Raw genomic sequence first — 24,293 nt, 5'->3', positions numbered from 1 at the left:
AATCAGAATCTGAATATTATTTTTTATTACTTTTATTATTTTTACACATGAGAAGATATGTCAGTATTTAAAAACCTAGTGTTATCAAAAATTCCCATAGAGTATCACAATAAGAAGTGTATTTTGGAGAACAAAGTGAAATGTATTAAAATTCCAAGAAATAAAAAGAAAACTCTTGTATTCTCTTAATGTCCAAAAATTCTTCATATTAAAAACTTTGATTGCATTAAGAACTGCAATCCTTTTAAGCAATAATTTATGCATGGGATTAAGCTAATAATTTTTGAAGAATATATATGAGCAAGTTTCTTTTAACTTTACTATTTCTTATCTGGAACAGTTTCTTTGTTTTACTTCAAGAATAACTTGCAAAAACTCCAGCACTAAGTCTTCTTAACTGATAGCCTGATATTAAAGATGCTGTTTGTGGAAGACTGCTGGCAGAAGTGTTCCTGCAGGGAGGAGATGAATGAACAGGGCAACCTGGGCGCACCGCACACTGAACATGACCTGGCAGCAGGGACAGGCAGCCCAGGGAGGCAGGCACCAGCCATGTGCTCCCAGTGCACTTGTGAACAGCAGTCCTGAGAGCAAGCTCAGGTGCTATCAGTCATCAGGAATTTCTAAGATACTTCTCATTTTTACTGTATTCAAAGCAGATGTACTTCCTGTATGTTCTCAATAAAGTTTTAAACCTTTAAAATGCCTGATGCACAATCCCTCATGCTAATGGATGCACTGAATCTTGGTCAGTGAGAAAACAACAGTGTAATTAATTTTAAAAAAAGAAGTGTTTGTGCCTAACTGAAGCAGGTAATGATCATCAATTAAAATAATAGAAGGTATTTCCTGGAAACTATGCCATACATCAAGAAAGGTGAGTGTCCCATCATAAATGAGACATTGGGGGCTTAACAAAAATAATTAATACTTAAGAAATAACATAACTTGCATTCTAGTGAAATCATCTACTTCATATCTGAACATTTTTTTCTGATAAATATTTTAAAACAAGTAAACACACCTTTGAGTTAAATATGGTCTCAGATTTTATTTCCACTATATTTGTAAAAGAGTATTGTATAATAATGCTATGTGACTTTACACAGGACAAAAACATGCAGTCACAAAATCAGAGTAACAAAAAAAATCTGAACTATATAACTGAATTTCTGAAATATTATCTCAGACACAACCAAACTTGCAAATCATTCCAGCTGCTCTCTTTCTCTGCTCCCTAATTTTAAAGTCTTAAAATTAGCACATTTTCATGGTATGAGTGGAATACAGATGATGCTTTTTATTACATATACCATTGATATCTAAATAAATAAGCAATAGATATGGCTATTTGTAGAAGGGCAAGACAATGCATACTCTGGGAACACAGTATCCATTTCCGAGTAGGCTCCATTTGTCGTTTTACCCATAAATGTTTTACAGTTAGATGAAAGGAGTTTAACCAAGACAATCAGCTGTGGACTTGGACTCTGAAGACTTGATTCCTATTTCCAGCTGTACTGCCAGCTTTCATGTTACCTTGGGTGAAGAACGCCATCTCTCTGTGCTTTGGCTACCCTGTGTTTACAATAGGATAATAAGCAAAATTTGCTTTCATCAAGCCTATTTCATTTAGTATGGGAACATACGGAGATCAGATCTATATATTGGATGTACTGCACATTAGGTAATGGTTCTTATTAAACAGTAACATATATTTAAACAATACTGGCACTATATGAATTGATGAAATTTTCTCTCTTTAACCTTGGGGTAGAAATGCTCGCTGTGCCTTTAACACAAACCTGTGTGCTCACAGATGCACTGGGTTGCAATGCAAGAACTCACCTGTATGGCTGTTTCGTTTGCAATATGTATTCGTTGTAGATTTTGATTTGGATGTTAGGTAAGTTGAATTGGAGCCAATGGAACTAGAGGATAAGGATTTCCCAAGATTATCGGAACTCTTCTTTATAATATTGGTTGCTGTTTTGCTCCAATCTAAAAATGATTGAGAAGTTTTACATTAATAACTACAGTAATAAATGCCTAATTTATTCAATTATGATTATTTCAAATATCTGATGCATTTCTTAGTACTGCTTTTAATAAATACCCCATCCTTTTCCTGTTAGGTATCCTCTTTGGTTCTTAAGAATGATAAAAGTATTCCAACTTGATTTACTCTACTAAAACAGTTGAAATTGTTTCAATTTGGTGGTGGCTCTAACATCTAACAATAGTTTGTCTGGACAGCAGAACTGCAAGTATGACTTGGCTTTCCAGAATGCAGAAGAGCAGAGGACCTGTGTAGCAGTATAGGGATACCAAACTTTCCTGGCCTGAAGAGCAAAATCCAAAGGTGATAGGATCATTTACAATGATCTTATCATCTGAGGGTTTGAACTGCAGCTGCTGCTGTGGAAGATACTACATACTAACAACTAGCTTGTTGTTTGGCATGTTGGTGCACAATTTACATAATAAAGTTTATTCAGTAGTTCATGTTTAAAGAATTTGGTCCAAACATTAACACAATAGGCTCCTATGCTGGAACTTCTAAAATGAAATTAAATAGCTAATACCAATAAACTGACTGAAGAAAACTAACACTTAAAACCTCACCACAAATGTCCCAATACCAGTAGAATAAAAGTAGCTAACTACTTTTGTACCATGCAATTTTGGTAAGTGCAGGAGGTTTCACAATTTAGTCATCTTGCTGTTATTCACTGTTATTTCACTTCAATTAAATTCACAAAATGAAAGAGAAGTCCAAGCCAAAGACATGTGGGCCACTTTAGTCTTGATTTAAATCAAACCAAATTATAGTAAATTATTGCTAGAGTGTTTAGGTATGCAAGTTCACATTTGATTTCTATTTCACTGTTCTGCCTGAAAACAGTGTCAGGTTCATGGAGATTAAAACCAACCCATGGAGATAAACTCGTTTACGCCAGACATAATGACATCACATTAACTATGCCACCGAAATATTTAAATCCTTCATGTTTTTATTTCTACCATATTCATATTTATTTCTACCTTATTCACAAGCTGTCCAACAGCAGCACAAAAAAAAAAAAGTAAATAATTTGATCTATCTTTGTTTATCAGTTCAGGAGTTATAGGATTAATCACATGGAAACTGAACATATGAAATAAATTGGATGTCTGATCAGAATGAAAATGATTTTCCTAGTTTGTATTAACCCTTTGAAATAATGAATGAAGTTTTTTTACTACAAAATGAAAGCTTACCATAGAAAGCAATGAGCTTATGTCACCTTACACCAGCTGTAGATTTAACACTGGTCATTGAACAAGAACCATATGAGAAAGAATTATATGGTCCAAATCACCACATCAGACAGCAAAGGAAGAGCCAGTTGCCTGAACAAAGCAGTTTCATGCCATCCAAGATGGCCAAAGGTGCAGGAAACTATAAGTATAGTGGCCCAAGCATTAGACTTCTCATGTGTCCAAACCAACGTCTCTCCTTTCACTCTGATTGTTCCAGATGAAGGTTCATTTCTAGAACCTAATAGGCTTCTGTTAAGGGAATTTTCTACATTTCTGAGTCTCTAATAGTCTCTGAATTCAATGGCAAAGGACAGGACAGTTTAAAAAAGGCAAAAATAAAAGCAAAAGAAGTAATATTTCTATGCAACTTTTTAGAATTGCTCGTACATCAGCTTAACCATCCACGCAATTCAAAGTCAACATACTTTATTATAGGAGAAAATGAGTAAGACTGGGCTTGGAATGACAAAGTTTGAATCTCTGGATTTTTTTATTTTTTATTTTATTTTTAGGGTCTGATGGGCCTTCCAAAACCATCACCCATATATCTCGCTTACCTTGTATTATATTAAAATAACATAGCAAGCTGTTTGCCTGGACTTTTATAGACAAATGCAGCACCTAAGGAGGGGAGCTGTGAACTGCCTTTACCTGAATTGTCTGCCAGTCGGAATCTGCCACAACAGAGATGTCTCCTCCACTGTTTCTGCACATTTTCTTTCATAGCACAATGGAATACAAATATAAACAAACCTGTGACAAAAGCAAATAAACACCAAATGAAGCATGTGTTTATAAACTGAAAATTTCAGATTAACTGAAATTTGTAATCAGAAGACTATGGAGTACAAACAAAAAAAAAATCTTAATATTTTGTTATTGGTATCCATGCATCATTTAAGAGGTATGGAAATTAACTAAAGTTTTCCTATCCTCTAGCTGCTATGTAAGTGTCTGGGATATCAGAATACAGAGATTAGGATGCCTTTTATTGGCATTGTTGATTTAGCTCAGTGTTCATATTTTTCTTTCCTTTTTTTTTTCTTTTTTGCTTAGAGGGAAATGATTGAAAGGCCTTTTCTTTGAAGCAAATGACTAATTCTGCACCCAACAGGACTGCAAGAGAGAGACTGCAAAATAAATACCAACATTATTATATTAGCAAGGAGATATTTTATCTCCTGGATATGGTTCTGTATGTACAGAACTGTGAGCTGTATTCTTTTAAAACCAGACATCTTGTAAATGGCACTTAGGGGTGTCCTAATGTAGTGGGTTGAGTGCTGGCCAAGTGCTGAAAAAGCACACATGGATTTATGTGCATCCCATGCATGTACTTGAATGATTATGAAAATGAATATGCTCACGAGTTCTAATTAGGAATCCAGCTTCTTGCTCCCAAAGAAAACTAACAGATTTTCATACTCAATTGTAATAAAGGTGTATAAGAATGTTTTTGTGGAGTTGATTTTTCTCATGGAATTTTAGAGTTTTTATTTTCAAGACAGGAGATAAGCATCCTACCACATGATAAGGTAGGTCTTAACAGGGTGTATGATATGTTTTCATCACCTACAGATGTACTTTGGAGCTAAATATAGTAGTTGGAAATGCTCTTGAATCTTCTCAGGCTGGCACTGGCTGTGGAATCTTTGGTTGTTCTGTGGCTTAGCCTGCTTCTTGTTTTACTTGTACTGTCTGTGAGAGAGCCAACCTGAGGCTGAACACCTGACAGCAAAATGCTATTGCAAGATCCCTAACGATTTTATCTTAGATGTGAATAAATGCTACATAATGCAGGCAAACATGGTCAAGTGGCTTCCTCTAAAACCATTCCTTTATGATCATCATGACTAGTTCTGAATACTAATGTCTACTATGTTTCAGCTGTCAGAACACAATGACAGGGTATAGCTCAGATTATAATGTTTTGGAGAATCAAATTATCTTCTCTCCTCCAGACTGCTGAGGCCTAATTTTTAGTAATGCATGTCATTGAATTGGACTTGTATTTGCTTATCAGGCCAGGTTGAGACCTCTGAATTCAGTTAACTTCTGGTAGGGGTTGGGTCATGAGACACAATCTTTCCAAAGTTTTTCAAGAGCTGATGGGGAAAAAAAGAAAAAGCACATTTTAAAAAAGGCATGACCTAATGCATCTCAAATGTAACCTCTCTTGGATCATGGTTACTGCATTTGCATTTAGTAAAATATTTTTCTATATGATTTGTTTAAAGCACAGAGCAAGTCCGATGCAACCACTATCAGCTCTTATAGGGCTGGAGATATGAAGCTGTTTGCGGCCCAAAGTTCTTCTTAGGGCTTTTACACAGCTTACAAACTTAGTAAATTGATGCTTAATTAAATTGCAGTGAATGTTCTGAATATTTAAAAAGAAAATGCATATTCCACAGTAATGCAAAACAAATGTACTGCATTAAGTTCTTTGCCTTTGCCCTGTCTGGGCTTGGTCTCCAGAATTTTTTTCTCTGTGTTTCATTATTCATTAAGTTTACAATGTGCTTTTAGTAGTACAGCTTTCATTTTGGTTCCCAGAGACAAATCAGATCCTAGGCTTGGTTCTAACTTGGCTCTGACTTGAAAGTATTTGGCTTGCCCAGGCATATATATAAAATGAGCAGCCAAAAAAGAAATGTTCCCATATTTTTTACTCTGAGTGTCAAGGAGAGAGTGTCAAGAATTTCCTTTGTAGATGAAACAGCAAAGTACAGTAACACTAACAGTTGCTGCAATTTGCTTTTTCATTGCCAGTGCACAGAAAACTGCTGCTGGAGGCTGCTGGTATGGCTTGAAATACTCATGCAGCTTTCAAAAACATGAGAAAGAACAGATGTATTTACCAACATCTCCATAATTAAGCTGCTAATACTGATGAAAGACTTGCCATATTGAAATGCTTTTTGCTGCTAGGGAATGCTTTTTGGTACAGATTTGCACCATTCCATCTCCTTACTGCTACATGAACACTGCACCAGTTATATAGGATGTTAAACATCCTCTTCCTTTATTCTTTAACTTTGTCTAGCTCTTTCTGACACAGCAATAAGTACCTTCAGAGAGAAGATTTTTATCTCCTATTGCTTGATCTGACGTACCAGAGCAGAGACTGCATCGTCATTGCTACCACCATCCATGAAAATCTCATCACTCTTCTTTTTACATTTACTTCTCGTCTTTTTCAGTTTCATCTTCTGACTTAACTGTGTTCCAAATATTCATCTTCCTTTAAATAGTGCCATTACCCCTCTTAGGCAGTGTTGATCAACCTTGCATGCACTCTGCACATACAAGCTTAATTGATTGCACTGGAAATTCTGGTTACAGAGAACTTGTTCAATTTGACCCTTGGCAAGGTTTTCAGAATTTAAGTCTTTTTTCATGTTCTTTCCATACTTCTGATCTCTCTAGGCCTGTCTGAATTTCTAACACAGACACAATGCTGTAAATACTTCATTAGGCTGCTAGGGGAGTATCAGAATATGTCCTTTGGAAAAAACAGTCTCTAGTAAGAACACCACATACAAATATTTTTTGTGATTTTGCTTAGCATTTTAGGTTGAAACTGACCCAAACAAAAACCCACAACATGATTCTCTTTCCATGAAAGCTCAGTAAATCTTTCAGCACAGTAAATGCATCTCAACTGTATCAGATAAAATCGGCACAGAGAGATATTAAGTACTTTTTCCGTAAAGAGAAGATATTTTGCTGACCCTAAGAAAATTTCATTTTTATCTCAATATTTGTGTTGCATAACACATTTCCTTCAATGACATTCTTGAGCTTGCTTTTTGGGGTTTTTCTGGGTTCCCATCCCCCTCCCCCCCTGGCAAGTTTAATTTTTATGTCAATATGTGTATGGCATAACACATGGACTTCCAACATCCTCAAGGTTTTCTCTTCATTGCATATTTAGTTGTTCTTTATAGGTGGATAGGGCAAGCACTAGTAGAGAATTTTATGGCAATTGAGACATATGCAAATTTTAGCTCTGAGTTAAATTTTTATAAATATTGAAAACTTGAGTAACAGAAAGAAAAATAATCTGACTGTAACAGTCACTGGATTTTTCTTAAGCAAAGAATATCCCATATATCTCTGCTATCTCTCCACAATGAGACAGACTGAATTTTATTTTATGAGTTTCTCACGCCTTAATAAAATATTTATGAGTTTCACAGATTCCCTACAGAAATAAAGTAAGGAAAAAGGCTTCCTATATTTGTTATAATCAGTGAAAGGAAATGCTGAAGGTCATATAGCATGTATCTCAACAGAGAACACTGCCAACTGTTAGCTAGGGAGAGCTCTATTTATAATATAGCTCATTTTATGGAAAAAGACATTGAAACCATAATTAATTTACATAAGATATTCAAACCACCTGTAGTTGATATTATTATTCCACATAAGGGGAAACTAATGATGGTTTAATATCAAAGGAAAACCTGGAGAGACTGGATATGAGTTTCCTGGTCCAATCACTGGGCATAGCATGCCCCAGAACAGCAACAGATCAAATATTATTCGTTCACAGAACAAAAATTCAGCTTACCTTGCAAAGAATTGAAAATTGAGAAGAGGTACAGGAAAGCAAGAGTTAAGGGACCCCAGGCAAAAAAGGCAAAGCCCCATGTCATGCCCAGGAGGAAGGTCAGGCTGACCACGCTGCGGAGGTTCCTCAGGATCTCTTCCTTGAGGCTCCGGTTGGTTCTTTTCCCATTCCTCCCACAGATTTGCACCATCACCACGATAAACATGGCGACATTCATTAGAAACATGATTCCAAAGTAGCCGGCACAAGTCACGTAAAAGACAACTTCGTTCTTGATCCAGCAGCTGTAAAAAAATTAAAATAAAATAAAGGATCATTTTTGATTAATGGAAACTATCCTTCCATTAATCATACAACCAAAGGAAAATGAGCCAATTTCTGATACCACTGATGCAAAAATATAGTGTAGAATGAAACATTTGTCCATTTTCTGTTTGGAAACAGGATGAAGCCCAGAAGCATCTTAAGTGACTATGGCCTATAGTACTAAAATGTGAGAAATCTGAGGGTTGTATCACATTTTAGTTAAAACTAGTTAGAAAAAATGGGAAATGGTGGGAACTGCAATCCCATCATGAAAAAAGTTCAGACTCAGTACGTAAAAATTCACTGCTGTCATCTGTGTGAAGCACTTGAGTGCTTTAGAAAAGGAATGGGCAAACTTAGATCTTCACTGTCAAAATCTCAAGTTTCTGCCACTGGAGCTAAGGAAGAACTTGAACATGACTGGAGAAGAAGCAGGACTTGTGAGGTAGCCATTTGACAGTCAGCCATATGAGAGTTCTAACTAATTCCTCTTGCAGCAAATGGCCTGAATGCTCAGCATGATACTATTATAAAATTCAAAAAATTAAAGTTTTATTTATCATAATGAGGCTTTGCCAGGCAAGGAAAAGAGCACTCACATAAAAATTTTGGCATTTGCAGTTATTATGTGGACATCATGAGAAGAACATAGAGGACTATTGAACTACATTGGCAAAAGGCTGCTTGATTTACAAAGGAAACTATTTTTATACAAATTCTTTCTTTGCTCTTACCTAGAAAATATACTTTTTATTTAAGACAAACCAAAACAAGTATTTTTATTTTATTTTCATGAAAAACTTTTGCCAGAGGCATGTTTGTTCCTAGCACTGGGTAATGCAGATTTCCCTCCAATTTTTCTAACAGCCTTCTTCAGGTTACAGATTCTAATCATTCAGGGTTTTGCCCCTTTTTGCTTGTTTAATGCACCATTGACTTTTCCAAAGCAACTATAAATGCTAAATTTCAAGAGATCTAAAGAAATACTCACAAGTCATCTCCTCCTTGCCCGCTTGCATCTCTGCCATATAACTGCTTGCCATAAATACGACTTGCATTTGTATTAGCACTTGCTAAAACAATTGCTATCACCAGAGCTGGCAAACCTGTAACACAAGAAAACTCACGAGCTGTCAAATCTCCTAAACTTTCAAATTCACCGGGCTAAGCTGAATTACTGATATCTCTATCCCTATTATTTTAGTGCACAGCATCCTGAGAAAACTGCACTGAGAAGGTAGAAGGAAACAATTTTCCAAACAGTACAAATATATAGAACTATCAAAACAATTAACAGGCATTAATGAATAAGCCTTGTAATGTTCTGTAAGGTAGGAGAAGTTTGGTATGTGATAAGGAAATTAAAGTAAAATAATTAACTAAAGTAAAATAATATCCCTTAATTGCCCAAAGTTAAATTTGCAGCTGCACACAGGCTCTCATTATACAATGAAAAGATTAACAAATTATTCCAAAAATGGGATCTAGTGGAGGAATGGTAGTAGGAATTTTTTGAGGTGTTTTTTTGTGCTAATGTGAATTCATAAAGTTGCATAACTGGGGAACATGAACTTAAATCTGTAATTTCTCCACTGCTTCTCTCAACCACATTATATTATCTACACCATATTAGATATCTTCTACAGCACTATACATATTATATGTGGTCCCCTTGCTTCCATAAAGCAAACTATGTATTTCTTAATAAAAAAGTAGAGGGTGTATTTGGGAAAATGGACAACTATGCAGAAGAAAACTCTGCAGAAAGGTACAGCTCACACAAAAGAAATGCATGTTTCCTGATATGCCTTATTTACATGTCTTATCCTTGCTATAACAGAATAGATTCAAAGGGGAAGAGGTTAATTTGCTTTTCCGACCACTCAGTCCTTGTCCTCTGCTGAGGTTGCCAAGAGGATGCTAGTTGCCAATGGAAAGACATCAATTATCAGCTGCACTGAGGTCAGTGTTCTAGCCTAAGGTTAATGGCTTTGCATTGTGTTGTATGATTTCAAACACAATATGTGCATTCAGGGAGAAACCACAGATTCCTGATACAGACAAAAATGAAGAATAAGTCTTGCTGCCTGAGCCTTGTAGTTATTTTTCAGTATTACTTTTTCCATTTCTGTCCTGCTGTGTACATTGCTTAGGGCAGCCAGAATCTCTTGGTGGTTTAAACACAGTGCTGAATCTCAGAAAATTTTGGTTGTTTGTGATTCCACAATAGGCTTTGTGCTTGTTGGCAAGAAAATTTAAGCTGGAATTAAAGTTTTTGAAAGTCGATGCAAAACCTCCATATGCTTTGCAGTAACTACAAAAGTTTCTGCATTCATTGTGTGACACAGTCCTCCATCTCTGACACAGCACTCACATTTCCCCTCTCCCACTCTGGCCTCTTTGGAAAACAAGACCAGTTTATCTGGTCTCTCCACTCATTCTGGGGCTGGGAGCTGCCCTGGGTGGGGAGTGCCAGTGAGAGTGTATTTACACAGAAGCACAGGGGGGAACTCGGTGACAGAGAGGGCTGGCTGCATGCCGGCACTGCTGCAGGCTGGGGAAGGAAACCACACACTGATATAAATTCTACTCTGTATTCCTGATAGAGAGCTTTTATATAGCAGCATTTACGAAAAACATTTTATACAACAGCATCCATCCTATGTAAATATTGCATCTAGTGAACTCACCCCAGCCAATGATGCAAAACTTCAGTATGTATCGCCGTATGTACGTGTTGAACACCTTCACTAGAGCAATGTACATGTGAACAGCTTCCAGTCCCATCCATGTAAAGGTGGCCAGAAGAAAAAAGTGCAAAAGTGCAGCCACAGCTATGCAGAGGCCATCAATATCAAAGGATGCAATCCAGCCATCAAGCAAAAAAATCAGGTTAAGAAAGAGCAGGGCTGTGCTCAGATTCATCAGGATTTTGGATGGATAATCTCGTCGTAGCTTCCTAATGAGAGAAGCACACGTGCACATGATTAACTTGCTGCAATCACATGAACCACCTCCTGCAGCTGGGCTTACCCCTTCACAAAGTCAATAAAAGCGCAAGGAACCCCTTCCAGCTCAGTTTGTGCAATAAGACATAGTGGTGTGTATCTCTGTGTGGGATTGTTGAAGGTTTCAGCTGTGTGTGGGGGTAAGCTACCAGTTCTTTGGGTCCATGATGAGCTAATTAACTGCTACAATATTTTAACAACTGATTTTTTTATTAAAAAAACCCCAAACCTTTAAATTAAATATAAACCAGTACTTTTTATTTTAAATGAAAACAAAAAAAAGTATAGCTGACCAGAAGGTCCTCTGTGTTCTATTCATATTTGGCCTTATATGTTAGCTTAGTTTTTGGAATATATTGTCCAGTGGATGTGGTGTTCTGTTTGTTTTTAAATAGTCTCTTAGGAAGAGCGGAAATTGTAATTTTTTTAAACTGATCCCCACTGAAATCTGCATAATAAGGGGCAGCAAACAATTTCTACCAACTTGAACCAGAACACCATACCATAGGTAACGTAATAGGAATGCAATCACTGAAGATATTTAAAACTTGAAAAGTCCCTTCTTCAGCCCCCTTCCCCCTCCTGTCCCCAGAAAATTATCCTCCTTTAGCAGCTACTATGTCCTGCCCTGTTACTGGCATAATGCTTTCTTTGTGTTGACATGACTTCATTTTCTCTTTTCACTGTTCACAGAACTGTAACACTTCAAAATTTTTGCTTTCTCTTGAGTCACTTTCACACTTCAGCAGGACTTCTGTTGAAACTGTTTTAACACTTGAAATTTATGTTCATTTTATCTCTTCTGACTTCTGTCTTAAGGGCTATAGAATGTAATTGCTCTAGTTGGAAATTTCTCTTTTTAAATTTGGAAATTGTTATGCTCACATAGGCAAGCTTTGGGGTTTTTTTTAATAAAAAGCCTGTTTGACAATTTTAGAATAATATCCATCTGTTCAAAATCTAGAGGATTCTGTCTTGCCAGAAGGAACATTTTGATACACATTCCTCTTATTCCCTGGTCTGAGCAGCACAACACATTAGAAACTGGAAGAAAGACTCTGAACTTCTGTCCCCTTGAAAAAGTTTCCACTTTACAACACTGTGACCCTGATTTTGCAGGTTTGATTTTTTTCTTCTGCCATGGACTTCCCCTCCTAGGGAAATAAACCACGCTAACCACGTAACTAACTTATTTTATTCTGCACATACAGGTACTTCTTTGTGATGTTCTTCACAGAATTAGTACTTACTCAAACGCAATGTATGTCAGAAGAGTTGCAGCTGAAAATATAGCAGATATTCCACAGCCTATGTAAGTGATAAAGGTCAGGACCTTGGTGTTCTGTGGGTCGATTTGCGTCACGGCTCTCTGCAGGTCCTGTGAGAGAGAAGGAAGAGACATTGGCTGTAGGCAGCACTTCTGCTGTGAGCACAGCACTCTTTCTTGGTAATGGGTCGAGTAAAACTGAAAAGCACTCTGGCAATACCACTGTAACCTTGACACTGGGGTTCATTTTTGCTGCGTGTTCTCGGTCTATAGTTGTTACACCTCTCACTTCCTTCCCACAGCTCTCCAAAACATTGTGCTCTAAGTATTATAACTTCTGGGAACAGCAGATAGAGTCTGATTCTGATCCTTATAATTCAGTACTAGGAATTGAAATGTCCTTCTCAGGAAAAGTCTCCAGTGTCCAAATTTTAATTCTGTTGCTTGTATACAACTCTTTTTCAGAAGATGTAAGATTTAGAAAAATGTAACTTAAAAGTATTCACACTGAAATGTGCAACATTGTAGGGAATTTTTGGCCTTTTTGTTATAGGAATCGATGCAACTAATCATGTACAGGTGAAACCAAGGGCAAACTATTGCATTTTGGATTTAGAGTCTGTTTTGATATAAGAACTACACTTTTAAATATAATTGGTCAGAAAAGTAGTGATAAAGACAACAGGAAAAAAAAACTGGAAATGAAGCAGGATTCTGCTTCACAAAATTCTAAGGATTTTCTTTTTTTTTTCTAACTGTAACTGTCACATGGTACCATCTGAGAATGAATGTCAGTGTTATTTCCTTTTTTTAAGAGTGTTTGGATTTATATCACTGTGGAGAAAATGTGTGCAAACACTAAGATTTGGTTATGTCAATTCTACAGTCATTTTCATTGTTGTCTCTAGCAAAAAGAAACATTAAATGCTATAAAACTTTGCATGTTTTGTAGGAAAAGGCAGGAGCAGGTTTTTCTTACTATCCATACCAGCCTTATATGACAGTTTATTTATACATAAGGAGATTGTTTTTTGGAAATAACTTAGTATCTAAATTAAAGTCAGAAAAAATTATTGAAATGGAAAAGCAACTAGAATGGTCAAAACTACGTAAAAATCTATTGGAATGCAGCCCAAATTCAAAGACCTTCTGCCTTATTTCCTACTGCCACTGAAGCATTCAGGGAAGAGAAGGGGCTCATTGAATATATCCTAAAGAAAGCCTTTTCTTAATCCCTTTGGGGATGAAAAGTGGAACAAGACCATAATTTAGCTTGCAAGAAGACAAAATTTGTGGCTTTTCCATATCTACATCTCAGCATGATGTGACGAGAGCAGTTCTATTAAGAAGGGTCTGGAAGGCCAAAGCTGAAAAAGTCAGGGTATGTGGCTCCCTTGTGTGGTTTAAGTCCTATTTGACACTGCCACATGTTACTTCTAACCCCAAATACTTCCACTTAGGAATTATTCCTGCTGTGACCAGGAGCCAACATCTTTTCTGCAGCTATGTTTTACAGGCCAAAGAATGTTAATTTCAGCTGGAAAAAAAATGTATCAGCCCATTATTGAGCATAAACAACAACCAAAAGTTCAGAAAAGATAGCACTATTCCATTTTTTCCTGTTGGGATTTTTTTTTCTTCTGGAAAACACAAGTGGAAATTGCTGGAGGCAGCTGAAGGCTGGAGGCTATGCTGCTGAGGTTGAAGTGCCTCATATGATTCCCTCTTTCATCTCCTGGACAGACACTGCTCTGCCAGCCACCCAGTCAGGAGACTTTGCTTAAGGCTCTGACAGAACATGGGCTACGTGTTCTGTACCAGTGCTCTGGGAGCAGTCTTTTTCCGAGAGAAGGCCTTTAACATTAGGGATCCCCAAAACTGAGTAAAGCCAAGTAAGAAAACAGCCAATATGGGTTTACACATTGTGCAAAAGGTGCCACTTCACAGTTGATGACATTAGATAAATCTTGTCAAGTTTGAGAACCAGATTTGCAAGGGACAAGTCAGCCTTTCTATCTAAGGATGAAAGAGAATTATTGTGCTCCCTTGACTTTTCATCCTCATTACTATTTCGGCTGTCTGGAGGATGTTTTTCTTTCCCTGTTTTTCCCTACAATGAAAGTCGCTTTTCTTTTTGTTCTGAAAACAGCATTTCTAACTATTTCTCATGCTTTTTTTTTCCCTTTTTCTCCTGCAAGCAACTTCTCACTTTCTCACTCTGGGAATTTCAAATAGACTTTCTAATTCACTTCCCTCATGTTCCACACCTCCTTCCTCAGTTGCAGGTCATTTTGTCAGATTATACTGTTAAGGGATATGTCAGAGATACCCTGAAACTTAGGACTCATTAAGATCACTTTTTTCTCCTGTCTCTCTAGTAGAAATATTAGTACTGGGCCTTAGTTATATTAAGCTGGATGTTATAATATGTTATTTGTATTTTGGTATCACTCAGAAGTCTCAATCTCAGGTCTTTTGTGGCACAGTATTTTTGAAACATAGAAAAATCTCATGGGTATGTTTTAATTATTTAAAAAATAATATTTAGCCACTTTTAAAGAATTTAATAGTGATAATAATAACAACAACAATAATATTCTTCCAATGCTAACTTTATTCATTATCTCATTCCTGAATCCTTATCACTAGCTACTTTGTTATGACAAGATAACTCATGATAATAAGGGGGAAGTAATGTATTATTATTATTATTTTAAATTATATGCAAAAGAAAGAACCCAAGTAACAAAAATGAGAGTTGTCTTGCCACCAGATAAAAGCTGTGTTGCTGTTCCTGGGAAAAGTAACATGGTGAGTAGTGAGCTTGCCTACCATTAGGACCCCAAAATGTGTGAGGTGGTTGCATAAGCACACAGTTTCATTTTCATTGGACTCTGCATCCACCAGGCAGCCCGCAGGGTTCCAGCCACCACTGCCACCTGTGGAAATGAAACATGAGAAACTGACATCCAACAAACACATGTCAACCTCTCTTTTAGAAGATTTCTCACTTCATCCTGTGCAAATGCAGAAGTGCTTTCTCAAATTGAATGAGCCAGATTAAAAACAACTGCAAGAGAAGCAGGTGTCAGATTTCCTAGTTTCTGCAAAGAATCACCCCAGATGAGTGCCCAGAAATGGACTACTGAGCAGAAGCAACAGATGAAGATGTATAATAAAGGTAGGGATCTTTTTTGGTTAGTGAGTGAGACATGGGTCGCGCATTAAGACACGCCTTAGTTTTACCCAATAATAAGATGGTTTTAGAACTCCTCTTCCCCCCTCTGATGTGATGACTACACCTGCCTGCCTCCCACTCATCTATCCTCAGGCACATGAAAGCTTTTACAGCCCAGGAGCACAGGGTCCCACCCTTCCTCTCTGCAGCATGTAATGCAGAAGCTCAGAATGGGTAATCCCAATGATCTCTGGCGGCCTTACAGAAAAACATGAAGTGAACTATTCCCAACCCACCCCACATGAAAAAGCCATTCTGAAAAACAAGTAGAAAGATTTTAGTTTTAAAAATTAAATGTTGAAAAATAAAAAGTGTTTCTTTATTCATTTTTTCCCTGCCAAAATACAAGTTAGTTTTGTGAAATCGTTCTTATTCTCTGACTCTTAAAGACATTTTTCTCATGGCTCTTGAAAAAATCCAGCCTAATTTGCTCTGTAACTTCAAGACAATCAAACACTCAAATTCAAGACATTCTCCCAAAATACTGTGAAGATGTTCCGAAACCACTTAAAACTCTTCTCCACTCAAGCAGCCACTGTGAATAGTTTCTTCCCTCCCTGTTTCTCCTTTAATGTGATTCTTAAGTTCAGTTTCCTAACTAGTTTTTATGATTTTTTGCTCGTTTTAATCCTCCTGAATTCTCCTCAGTTGCTCAGTCTGTATTTCCTACTTTGAATTACAAATTTGGATGTTAAATTTTATTTCTTGCAAGACTCTGTGTACTGAACCTCTCCATTCAAAATCCTCAGCTCTTTTTCATTGTAAGGAAGAGAAACTTCTCAGCAGTGATCTCTAAAACAGAGACATCTGGAAATTCATCCCAGAGAACGACTTTGTGCAAAGGATTAAGAGCTTGAATAAAACACCACACACAGGTTTGGCAGTAGTGACCAGTCTTTGATGAAGAATGGTCTAAAAATGTTGCTTTATGTTGCTTGTGTCTCCATATGTGACCATAAAAGCTTATAATCTGTAACAGTGCCAATCTTACACCTATATAACCAAGTTCTTTAAAAAATGAGCAGTTAAAAGTGTGCTAAGAACCATTCATGTGTCTGAGTAGCATTATAATTTAATTTGCTCATACAGACAGAGCAGAGAAAAACTGCAGCTACGGGAAAAATTTGGAAAAGCTTAATGGAAAATTTCTAAATGTTAAAAACATTTACATTAAAAACAAATTTTAAAAAGGAGCATTTAAAATTTGCTGTTACAAGTAACTATGTTACCCAGAAAAAATGATACACTTCATTGAGTGGACTTTATTGAATCCTGAAAGGATTGATTTGTGAGCAAAATAGCCAATACTGTGACCAATTTTAAGACTCAGACATATTATTCCCCTCATGAAAGAAATTACAGTACTTTCAAACTTACCATTTTTGTTCATATCCCAGAAGACACAGGTAGGTTTAGGATCTTCCTAAGAACAGATGCAAAAGTAGACTTTGTATATCTCTTCAGACATAAATCTCATAATTTACAACAGATGTTGCAATGCATATATTTTCATTTAATGAGCTGAAGAATCCATATAATTTGATTGTTGAAAATTTGCCTAGTGTCAAATTAGAGTTTTTTCCTGCTAGAAAAATGGATTTGTCCAAATTGCAAAATCCAGAGCACTGCTTCTATGTACTGTTCAAGAGTTCCCTTTGCACATCCTCAGAATAATGATGTTTTCTCGTTACTGAAGTTATCCATGAATATCATGTCTTTATATAATCTAAATACTTTTACCTGTTTACTGCCTTAGGGCTTCTTCATGAATCCTCTACGTAAAGCTTGAAAATGTACAAATGACTGCTGAACCGATGTGTAGGTTGTTTTGCCTCACCTTAAAATATTCATTGTAATGCAATGCAAGACAAAGTCAATTGAGCTGTGACAATTACAAACCAGTTTCTCATTACATAAACAATTTACTTAGGTATTTCATTTTAACATTTTCTTTAATGTTTCAAGTGCTAGTGCCTCTTTTGAATTAGATACTGAGAACAGAGTCAAGCTCACACATTTTCTAACTGGAACAGTGTGTGCCAAAAGGTTGCATTTGTTCTGTATTTCCCTAAATTTACTGTAGTCATCTTTTATAAGTGTGTTTCTGTCCATTCCTCTGATGAAAACCACATAAAATAATTCTGGGAACAATTAACAGTGCAAATAATGTTTGGTCAAAGAATTTAAGTAATCATGAAGTTACAGTGTAATAAATTATGTCATGAATATGGTCATTAACAAAGGTTTCACCAACAGTTATTGGCACAAAATTGCTTCTGAGGGGTAGAATCAATTGTCTTGCAGATAAATATTAGGTCATGAATGGAGTGTGAATGTATGAGGATGGGAGAGATTATTTGTTTCTGTGTTGTGCTTGCATGCTTTTGTCCTAGACTTCTTCATTTTGATTTGAGTTAGATCTTACTCAAAATCCATCCATATAAATCAGATTATAATCTTAGCTTTTGCCATATATAATCTGCATTCCTCTTCCTCTGAATAAACAGTCTTGTTTTACCTGAATTTTGGTATGCTTGATTGTAACCTTCACATAATCCTGAAGATCCTGAATGGTTAAGTTTCCAATACTGCATGCTACCACGAAACTGGTCAAATTGGCAGGATTTTCTGCATCCTTCAAGAGATTAAGAAAAATATACTAAGTGCTTACATGGCACATAACATAAAAGCCAGAGTACACAGTTTCCTTTTTGCAGCGTGCCAGAATAAGTAAGTTGTCAGCATTTCTGTACTTTTGATCACACAATATAAGAATGTTATGTTTATAAAATCAAATTATGGGTTAGCCTCATGGAAGCTTTCCTATTTTTCTTGTAGCCATAAAGCATAGGCACAATTATAGAGAGAGGCTAGAAGGCAAACAAAATTATAACTATAATGTGGCAGATAACAACCCGTGATATGATTAGCTCATTTCCCTAAACAAGCATGAACGAGCTCACTTATCTTATTGTTGATACTGTCCTTTAGTAAATGCAAAGTTTTTAGAGAATAAACCATTTTCTGGACATAGTTGCTAAATCACCCTCAATCTTACAATGAATGACTATGAAGTAGTAAACAAATTCAAAGCAATGTTACATACTGAAGGGGATAGCGTTTTCTGTAAGGTCTTATTTGATAGGAATTGAAATAGAATTCTGACATTATCATTGACCAGTAGGATTTTTAACCTGCAGCTGACAATTTTCCAGAAGAGGTGGTTTTCTTGGAAATTAATTATTTATTGAAATGGGAGTGTATTAGCAGTGCTTTTTTCTTTTGATAGGCTTCTATTGGAACCTGCACATTTACATGCCTGGTTGGAAAGCTAGGTTACTGCCTGTGGCAGATCTTAGGTAAAATAAAGTCTTCTATTGCCACTCACTTTCCCTCCCAAAATCTGGTCTGCCAAACTCCTGAACCCTTGATTCCTTCCATTTAGGAGTTTTGTTAACATAACAAGACATCAGGTTTCAGCTCAGCACTGGGCTTGTGAGATCCCACCACTCATGAGAGACACAATAGCTTCTGTTATTAGGTGGATATTATCCTGAGAAGAGTATTTTATTTCCCAAGAACCATATCCAAGAATTTTCAGACACAGTATTTCAGATTATACTGGAGCTTTGTGGCAAAATTTCCTAAAACCTTAAAAACTGAAGAGGAAAGAAAATGCAAATCTCTAGGCAGTTCTTTAGTACTCAGACAAGAAAAAGTCTCTTGGCTACCACCTAAATTTGAGCATCCAACAAAGTCTATGAAAGTCCTTGGACATATTTCCACAGGTTTCAATGCATTCTGTCTGTAGCAGATAAGAAAAATGAGACACAGTTGGTCCCTTTAGTGAAGGCAATTTAATGTATTCTTATATGTGCTTTAAAGGAAAATACAGATTTCTACTTATTTAGCCATAAGGCTGTGTTCAGCTGAAGTTCAACAGCTCAGGCACAGATGTTTACACTGAACACACCTGTGTTTGGTGAAGTGAATCCCACCCTGAACAGCTTTTATATAGCCCTCTAAGTAAGGGAACCATCTATAATGAATTACAAGCCAAAACTTAATGGAATTTTCTCAGCTGCAATACAATAATGCCCACTTCCAATACTTCAAAGTATGCTTCACTGTTATGTTGAATACTTTTAAGGAAGACAACTAATAGCATTGAGATATTCGTAATTGCACATGGAAGAAATATGAACTGCAATACAAATAAAATGCTCTTATACTTAATGGATAAAGTTATTTGGTTTGAGATGGCATGTGGAGTTTATTTGTAAGCCTTATTTTAATCCCCTTTTTCTTTAACTTCCTTTATTTTTAGACTTCCTAAAAATGTAAGGATTGCACATTTTTAATTCCTTGTGTTAAAGACATCACCCATGAAGACTTTGAAAAACACATAAAAAATGAAAGGCATTTTAGTTGCAAATTAAGGTGCAATTTTTATGGTCTTTGTTTTTCAATGGCTTATTAAGTACCACTTAGAAATGCATTCTGGCACCATTAAGGGACACATTCTGACTTCATATGATTTTATGCCATTATGACCAGCCTTCATCTGTATTCTTCTGGGTTTTTTTTTTTATTAAAGATATTCATCCTGTTTTTCTCAAAAGCAGGCTTAAAACGAATACAATTTAAAATAAAAATACTTTGGGGTGTATTTCAGAAGGCAACTGTGGGTCATGGGTATTTTCTTGCCTAGATTATCTGAAGAATCTGGATACACTGCCAATAAAAACGATAATATAGGGACAATACAATACTATGGAGTTCTGCGGATGCACAAGAGCCAAAGGTCACTTGAAATACTGATGGGAAAACAAACTCAAGTCTTCTGAGACACGTTCTACAGTTCACCATGAAACAATGTTTCCTTCTTAATTAACTCTTTTTTTTTCCCCAATAACTGTGGTTTTGGTTTTCTTTTTCCAAGCTGCAAACTCTTCCAAACATTTTTGGCACCTACCATGCAGGCACTATTTACAATTACCATTTGATAAGACACGAAAAATAAAACATCAAATCTACCTGAGCATGTTTAGGTTTCAGGTACAAGTATTGTTCTCCTTATTCCTATTAAAATATGGTATGCTTATGAGAACACAGATATGAAAAGAACAGTGTGTATATATATATACACGTATGAACAAAAATCCTCTGGCTCCTAACCATCAGCCTGGGGTTCCCAACTGAATACAGGGCAGTCAGCTGGATATGACTGCTAACCAGCTCTTAAAAGGAAAGGAGAGTACTTGGCAGTGTTATATGCCAAATTCCCTCCTGATAGAAAAGAACCTGTCTCCACTGAAAATCAAGGAGTTATATTAATGCATTTTAACAGAATTAAAGGCTTTTTTAAATGCTTTTGCTGCTTTCCTCTATTTTAAGCAATTGGGATACAGTTTTCCATAGATTACCCTGAGAAAAGTTTTATTTCACATGTGAGAGGAATTTGCAGTTAAACCACTGACTTCAACTCAACTTGGGCACTTCAACTATTTTGCTGCTCTGAACATATGACTGTCTTTAGTGCCTACATTTGCTGTCATCTTTTAATTCCTGTAACTCATGAAATACTGTGAAAGGATTACACTACAGGAAACTTTTAGCAGCTGGCTTTGATTCACTCTATCTGTAGTGACTTCAAGTACATTAATGCTTACCTGAAAAAGACCATTTTTATTGAAGAAAGTAAACTGAGCCCTGGATATAACTTCAAACTCATCTTGACTTAAATTCTTCAGTAAACTTGGTGGCAGAACAACAGAAGCGATGGCACTTGTCTGATCCTTGTCAAAATCTATCTGTTAAATAAAAACAACAGGAGAACATCTTCAAACAGTAAAGAAACCATCTGTTGTCCACAACTGAGTTCACACTCTTAAACAGAAATATCTAGATATGGGACTAGAACCAATCAACACTAAAATGCTAAAATGACTATGTTAGAGTTGATGCAATAAATAAACTTTTTAAAGGCTAGGGAGGTTTCCCACTTTTCCAGCATGAGATCAGCCTTCTGCTACAAAAAGATATTAGATAAAACCAACAAAGAAACAAACTCCTCCACTGCTATAATGATGATTTGGAAACAATGAAATGGTAATTACAACAGTCAGAACCATTTCTAGCAGCATTCAAAATACTTTTCCTCATAGCAAACAATGTTGAGAACTAAAAGATATGCTCTGAATCTTTCTTTATTAAATTGTATTAGTTGCCTTGATCTGCACATCTGAAATAATTTTCTTATGAGCTTTTATAGTTTCTCTGGAAAGCAGATTTAAAAATTATTATTGTCAGTTTTCCATATTTATTGTGCTCTGTAACACAAAAAAAGACACTTTCTGACATCATATAAATCTAATCTTTATTGGCAATGTATCAGAAATCTAAAAGCGCTCTGTGGCCCAGGAATATAACAAGTGAGTAGGAAATAAGAGGATGCAACCCTGCATTTTATTAGCAATTCTGTGACTGATCACTTTCCACCATGGCCTACTCAAGGTGTGCCACCATATCCATTGAAGGAAGGGGAACAAGCCAGCTCACAGTATAGTAAAGTCAGCTCACTCTATAGTAAAAGCACTTCAGAATTTACTGTGAGATATGGGAACTCCCACTACTGACTTCCCCAGAGGCATCCTGGCCATGTACTTATGCCTCTCATGGACAATTGTGTCATTCTAAAAGCATCATTAGCATAGAAAGTTAAAAGTCATAGGCTACTGACAGATTATTCACCCTTGGAAATCAGTAAGAAGTAGCTCACAGACATCTCCTGACAGGGATAAATGCAGTTCAAGACCAGGTTTTCAGAGGTTGATTCTGCCACAGTAAACAGAAAGTGTGTACGTGATAAAGATGTCCCATTAGGCACTGTCTGCAAACAGGGTAGAAGAGGCTTCTCCAAAGAAGCATGGATATATTACAGGAACAATTTAATAATATGAATCACCAAAACCTAACTTAGTCAAAGTTTTGGCAAGAAACATAAAGACACAGGGGACTGAAATAGAATCTTTCCAAATTGCCATGGATAAATTTGCTTGGTATCTACTTTAAGAAAAAAATACAAGAAAAAAAATATCTGGAAACATTCTGACATACAGCTTGAAGAGTTTAATGTTCCCTGATGAGCCTAGGATAGATCATCACTACAGTGGTGAAAAACGTGGGCTTTCACAAGGGAATCTCCCTTCAGCAGGGACAGAAAGTATCTTTCTGACAGGCATGGAAAATATAAATGGTGCCCACAGCTGCTGCAACTTTTCTGGTAGGAAGGATGCTAAGAATTCTCAATCAGCTGTTGGAAATGTGAAAGTCTGAAAAGAAGCTCATGTTCCAATAGGAACAGTATAAATAATTTGACGAAGTTTGGATTTTATGATTATTTAGACAGTGCTGTAATAAATGATTCCTGGACGAGAAAATTCCTGGATGTCCTCAAGCCACAGATGGTAATTCCTGTTCTATGTATGATCATCTAAAACCTGGCTTCAGAATTTTCCTTTCCTCTTTCCATAAATAAAGGATGAAATCTGCAGGAGAAACATTCCTTTGATAACAAAGAACTATTCAGCTTCACAAACAGCTATTAAGCTTCATTAATATGAGAGTTAAACAAAAGTAGATTTACAATCACCAAAAATTTCTGATAAAATTGATTCAAAGGAATTTTAACTAAAATATCTAGGAATATAGATATGTGAAAACTCAAGTACATTAAATCTATTTTTATCTATTTAAAAAAGCATTTGAGTTTTGATCCAGAGTTTACATATATGCACAAGTCCTAAAGACTATTATATTACTACTACTTCTTCTAGGAAGTAGACATTTTCCTGTCTTCATTCTTGTTTTGATTTTTACAGTATATCATGTTTTATAAAATGATCAGACATTTATTAGGATTGTTGTGTTGCCAGTTTGCAGCAGGAATTATTTTGTTTCCATACAATACTTATACTCTAGTGATTAGTCTTTAACTGTTTATATAAAGCCATATTTTGTTGAATTCAGTTTTAGTTCCTCTGGCCCAAATGATAGCAGATTTTTTTCTCTTTCCGTGTAATATTTTCTATGTGTTTCTCCAAGTAAGACTCACTGTACTTGAATGGTTAAACACCCAGGAAACTGACATTACATTACCTCAGTCACAGACTTCCTATTTAACTGAAAAAAATTAAAATGTACTGCATTTTTAAAAGCTTTTAGGTGTCTTAAGATGTAGTGAAATTTATAAATTTTTGGCACCTCATCACTACTGGTTTCAAAAGGACCTTTGGAAAATCCTGTTGGTGCTCATGTGCTTCTCAAGCGGTATTTCAAATATTAAGATGTCTGTTTTTTTTCTATTTATGGGAAAAAAAGGAAAGAAAAAATATTTTTGAGGTGATGATAAATATCTTAACTATAGTACCCTGTCTAGATCCTGTAGCACTGGAGACCTTCCTAAATTTTGCGTGATCTCTGTTCATTTTATTTTTTATATCTAGGCAGGTAAAGCTCCACATGAATGACTTGAATGCCTCAGATATCCTAAATGGTACAAGCCAATCAACCTATATGTGGACAACTGGATTA

General features: G+C 36.1%; 1 protein-coding gene across 1 annotated transcript in view; it reads right to left on the bottom strand.

Moving 5' to 3' along the window:
- ADGRG6 (adhesion G protein-coupled receptor G6) overlaps window positions 1-24,293 on the bottom strand; it is a 110,865-nt gene that overhangs the window by 4,995 nt on the left and 81,577 nt on the right. The window contains exons 14-23 of the mRNA XM_066546899.1: window positions 21,371-21,511; window positions 18,217-18,333; window positions 17,076-17,121; window positions 15,293-15,399; window positions 12,444-12,571; window positions 10,876-11,144; window positions 9,177-9,291; window positions 7,880-8,163; window positions 3,955-4,056; window positions 1,849-2,001 (exon numbers count right to left, since the gene is read on the bottom strand). Coding sequence (XP_066402996.1) covers window positions 1,849-2,001; window positions 3,955-4,056; window positions 7,880-8,163; window positions 9,177-9,291; window positions 10,876-11,144; window positions 12,444-12,571; window positions 15,293-15,399; window positions 17,076-17,121; window positions 18,217-18,333; window positions 21,371-21,511 — 1,462 coding nt within the window. The remainder of the gene's footprint in view (window positions 1-1,848; window positions 2,002-3,954; window positions 4,057-7,879; window positions 8,164-9,176; window positions 9,292-10,875; window positions 11,145-12,443; window positions 12,572-15,292; window positions 15,400-17,075; window positions 17,122-18,216; window positions 18,334-21,370; window positions 21,512-24,293) is intronic.

The sequence above is a fragment of the Molothrus aeneus genome, chromosome 3, assembly GCF_037042795.1.
Source record: "Molothrus aeneus isolate 106 chromosome 3, BPBGC_Maene_1.0, whole genome shotgun sequence".
Classification (NCBI taxonomy): domain Eukaryota; kingdom Metazoa; phylum Chordata; class Aves; order Passeriformes; family Icteridae; genus Molothrus; species Molothrus aeneus.
This window is presented reverse-complemented; position numbering and strand designations above follow the sequence as displayed.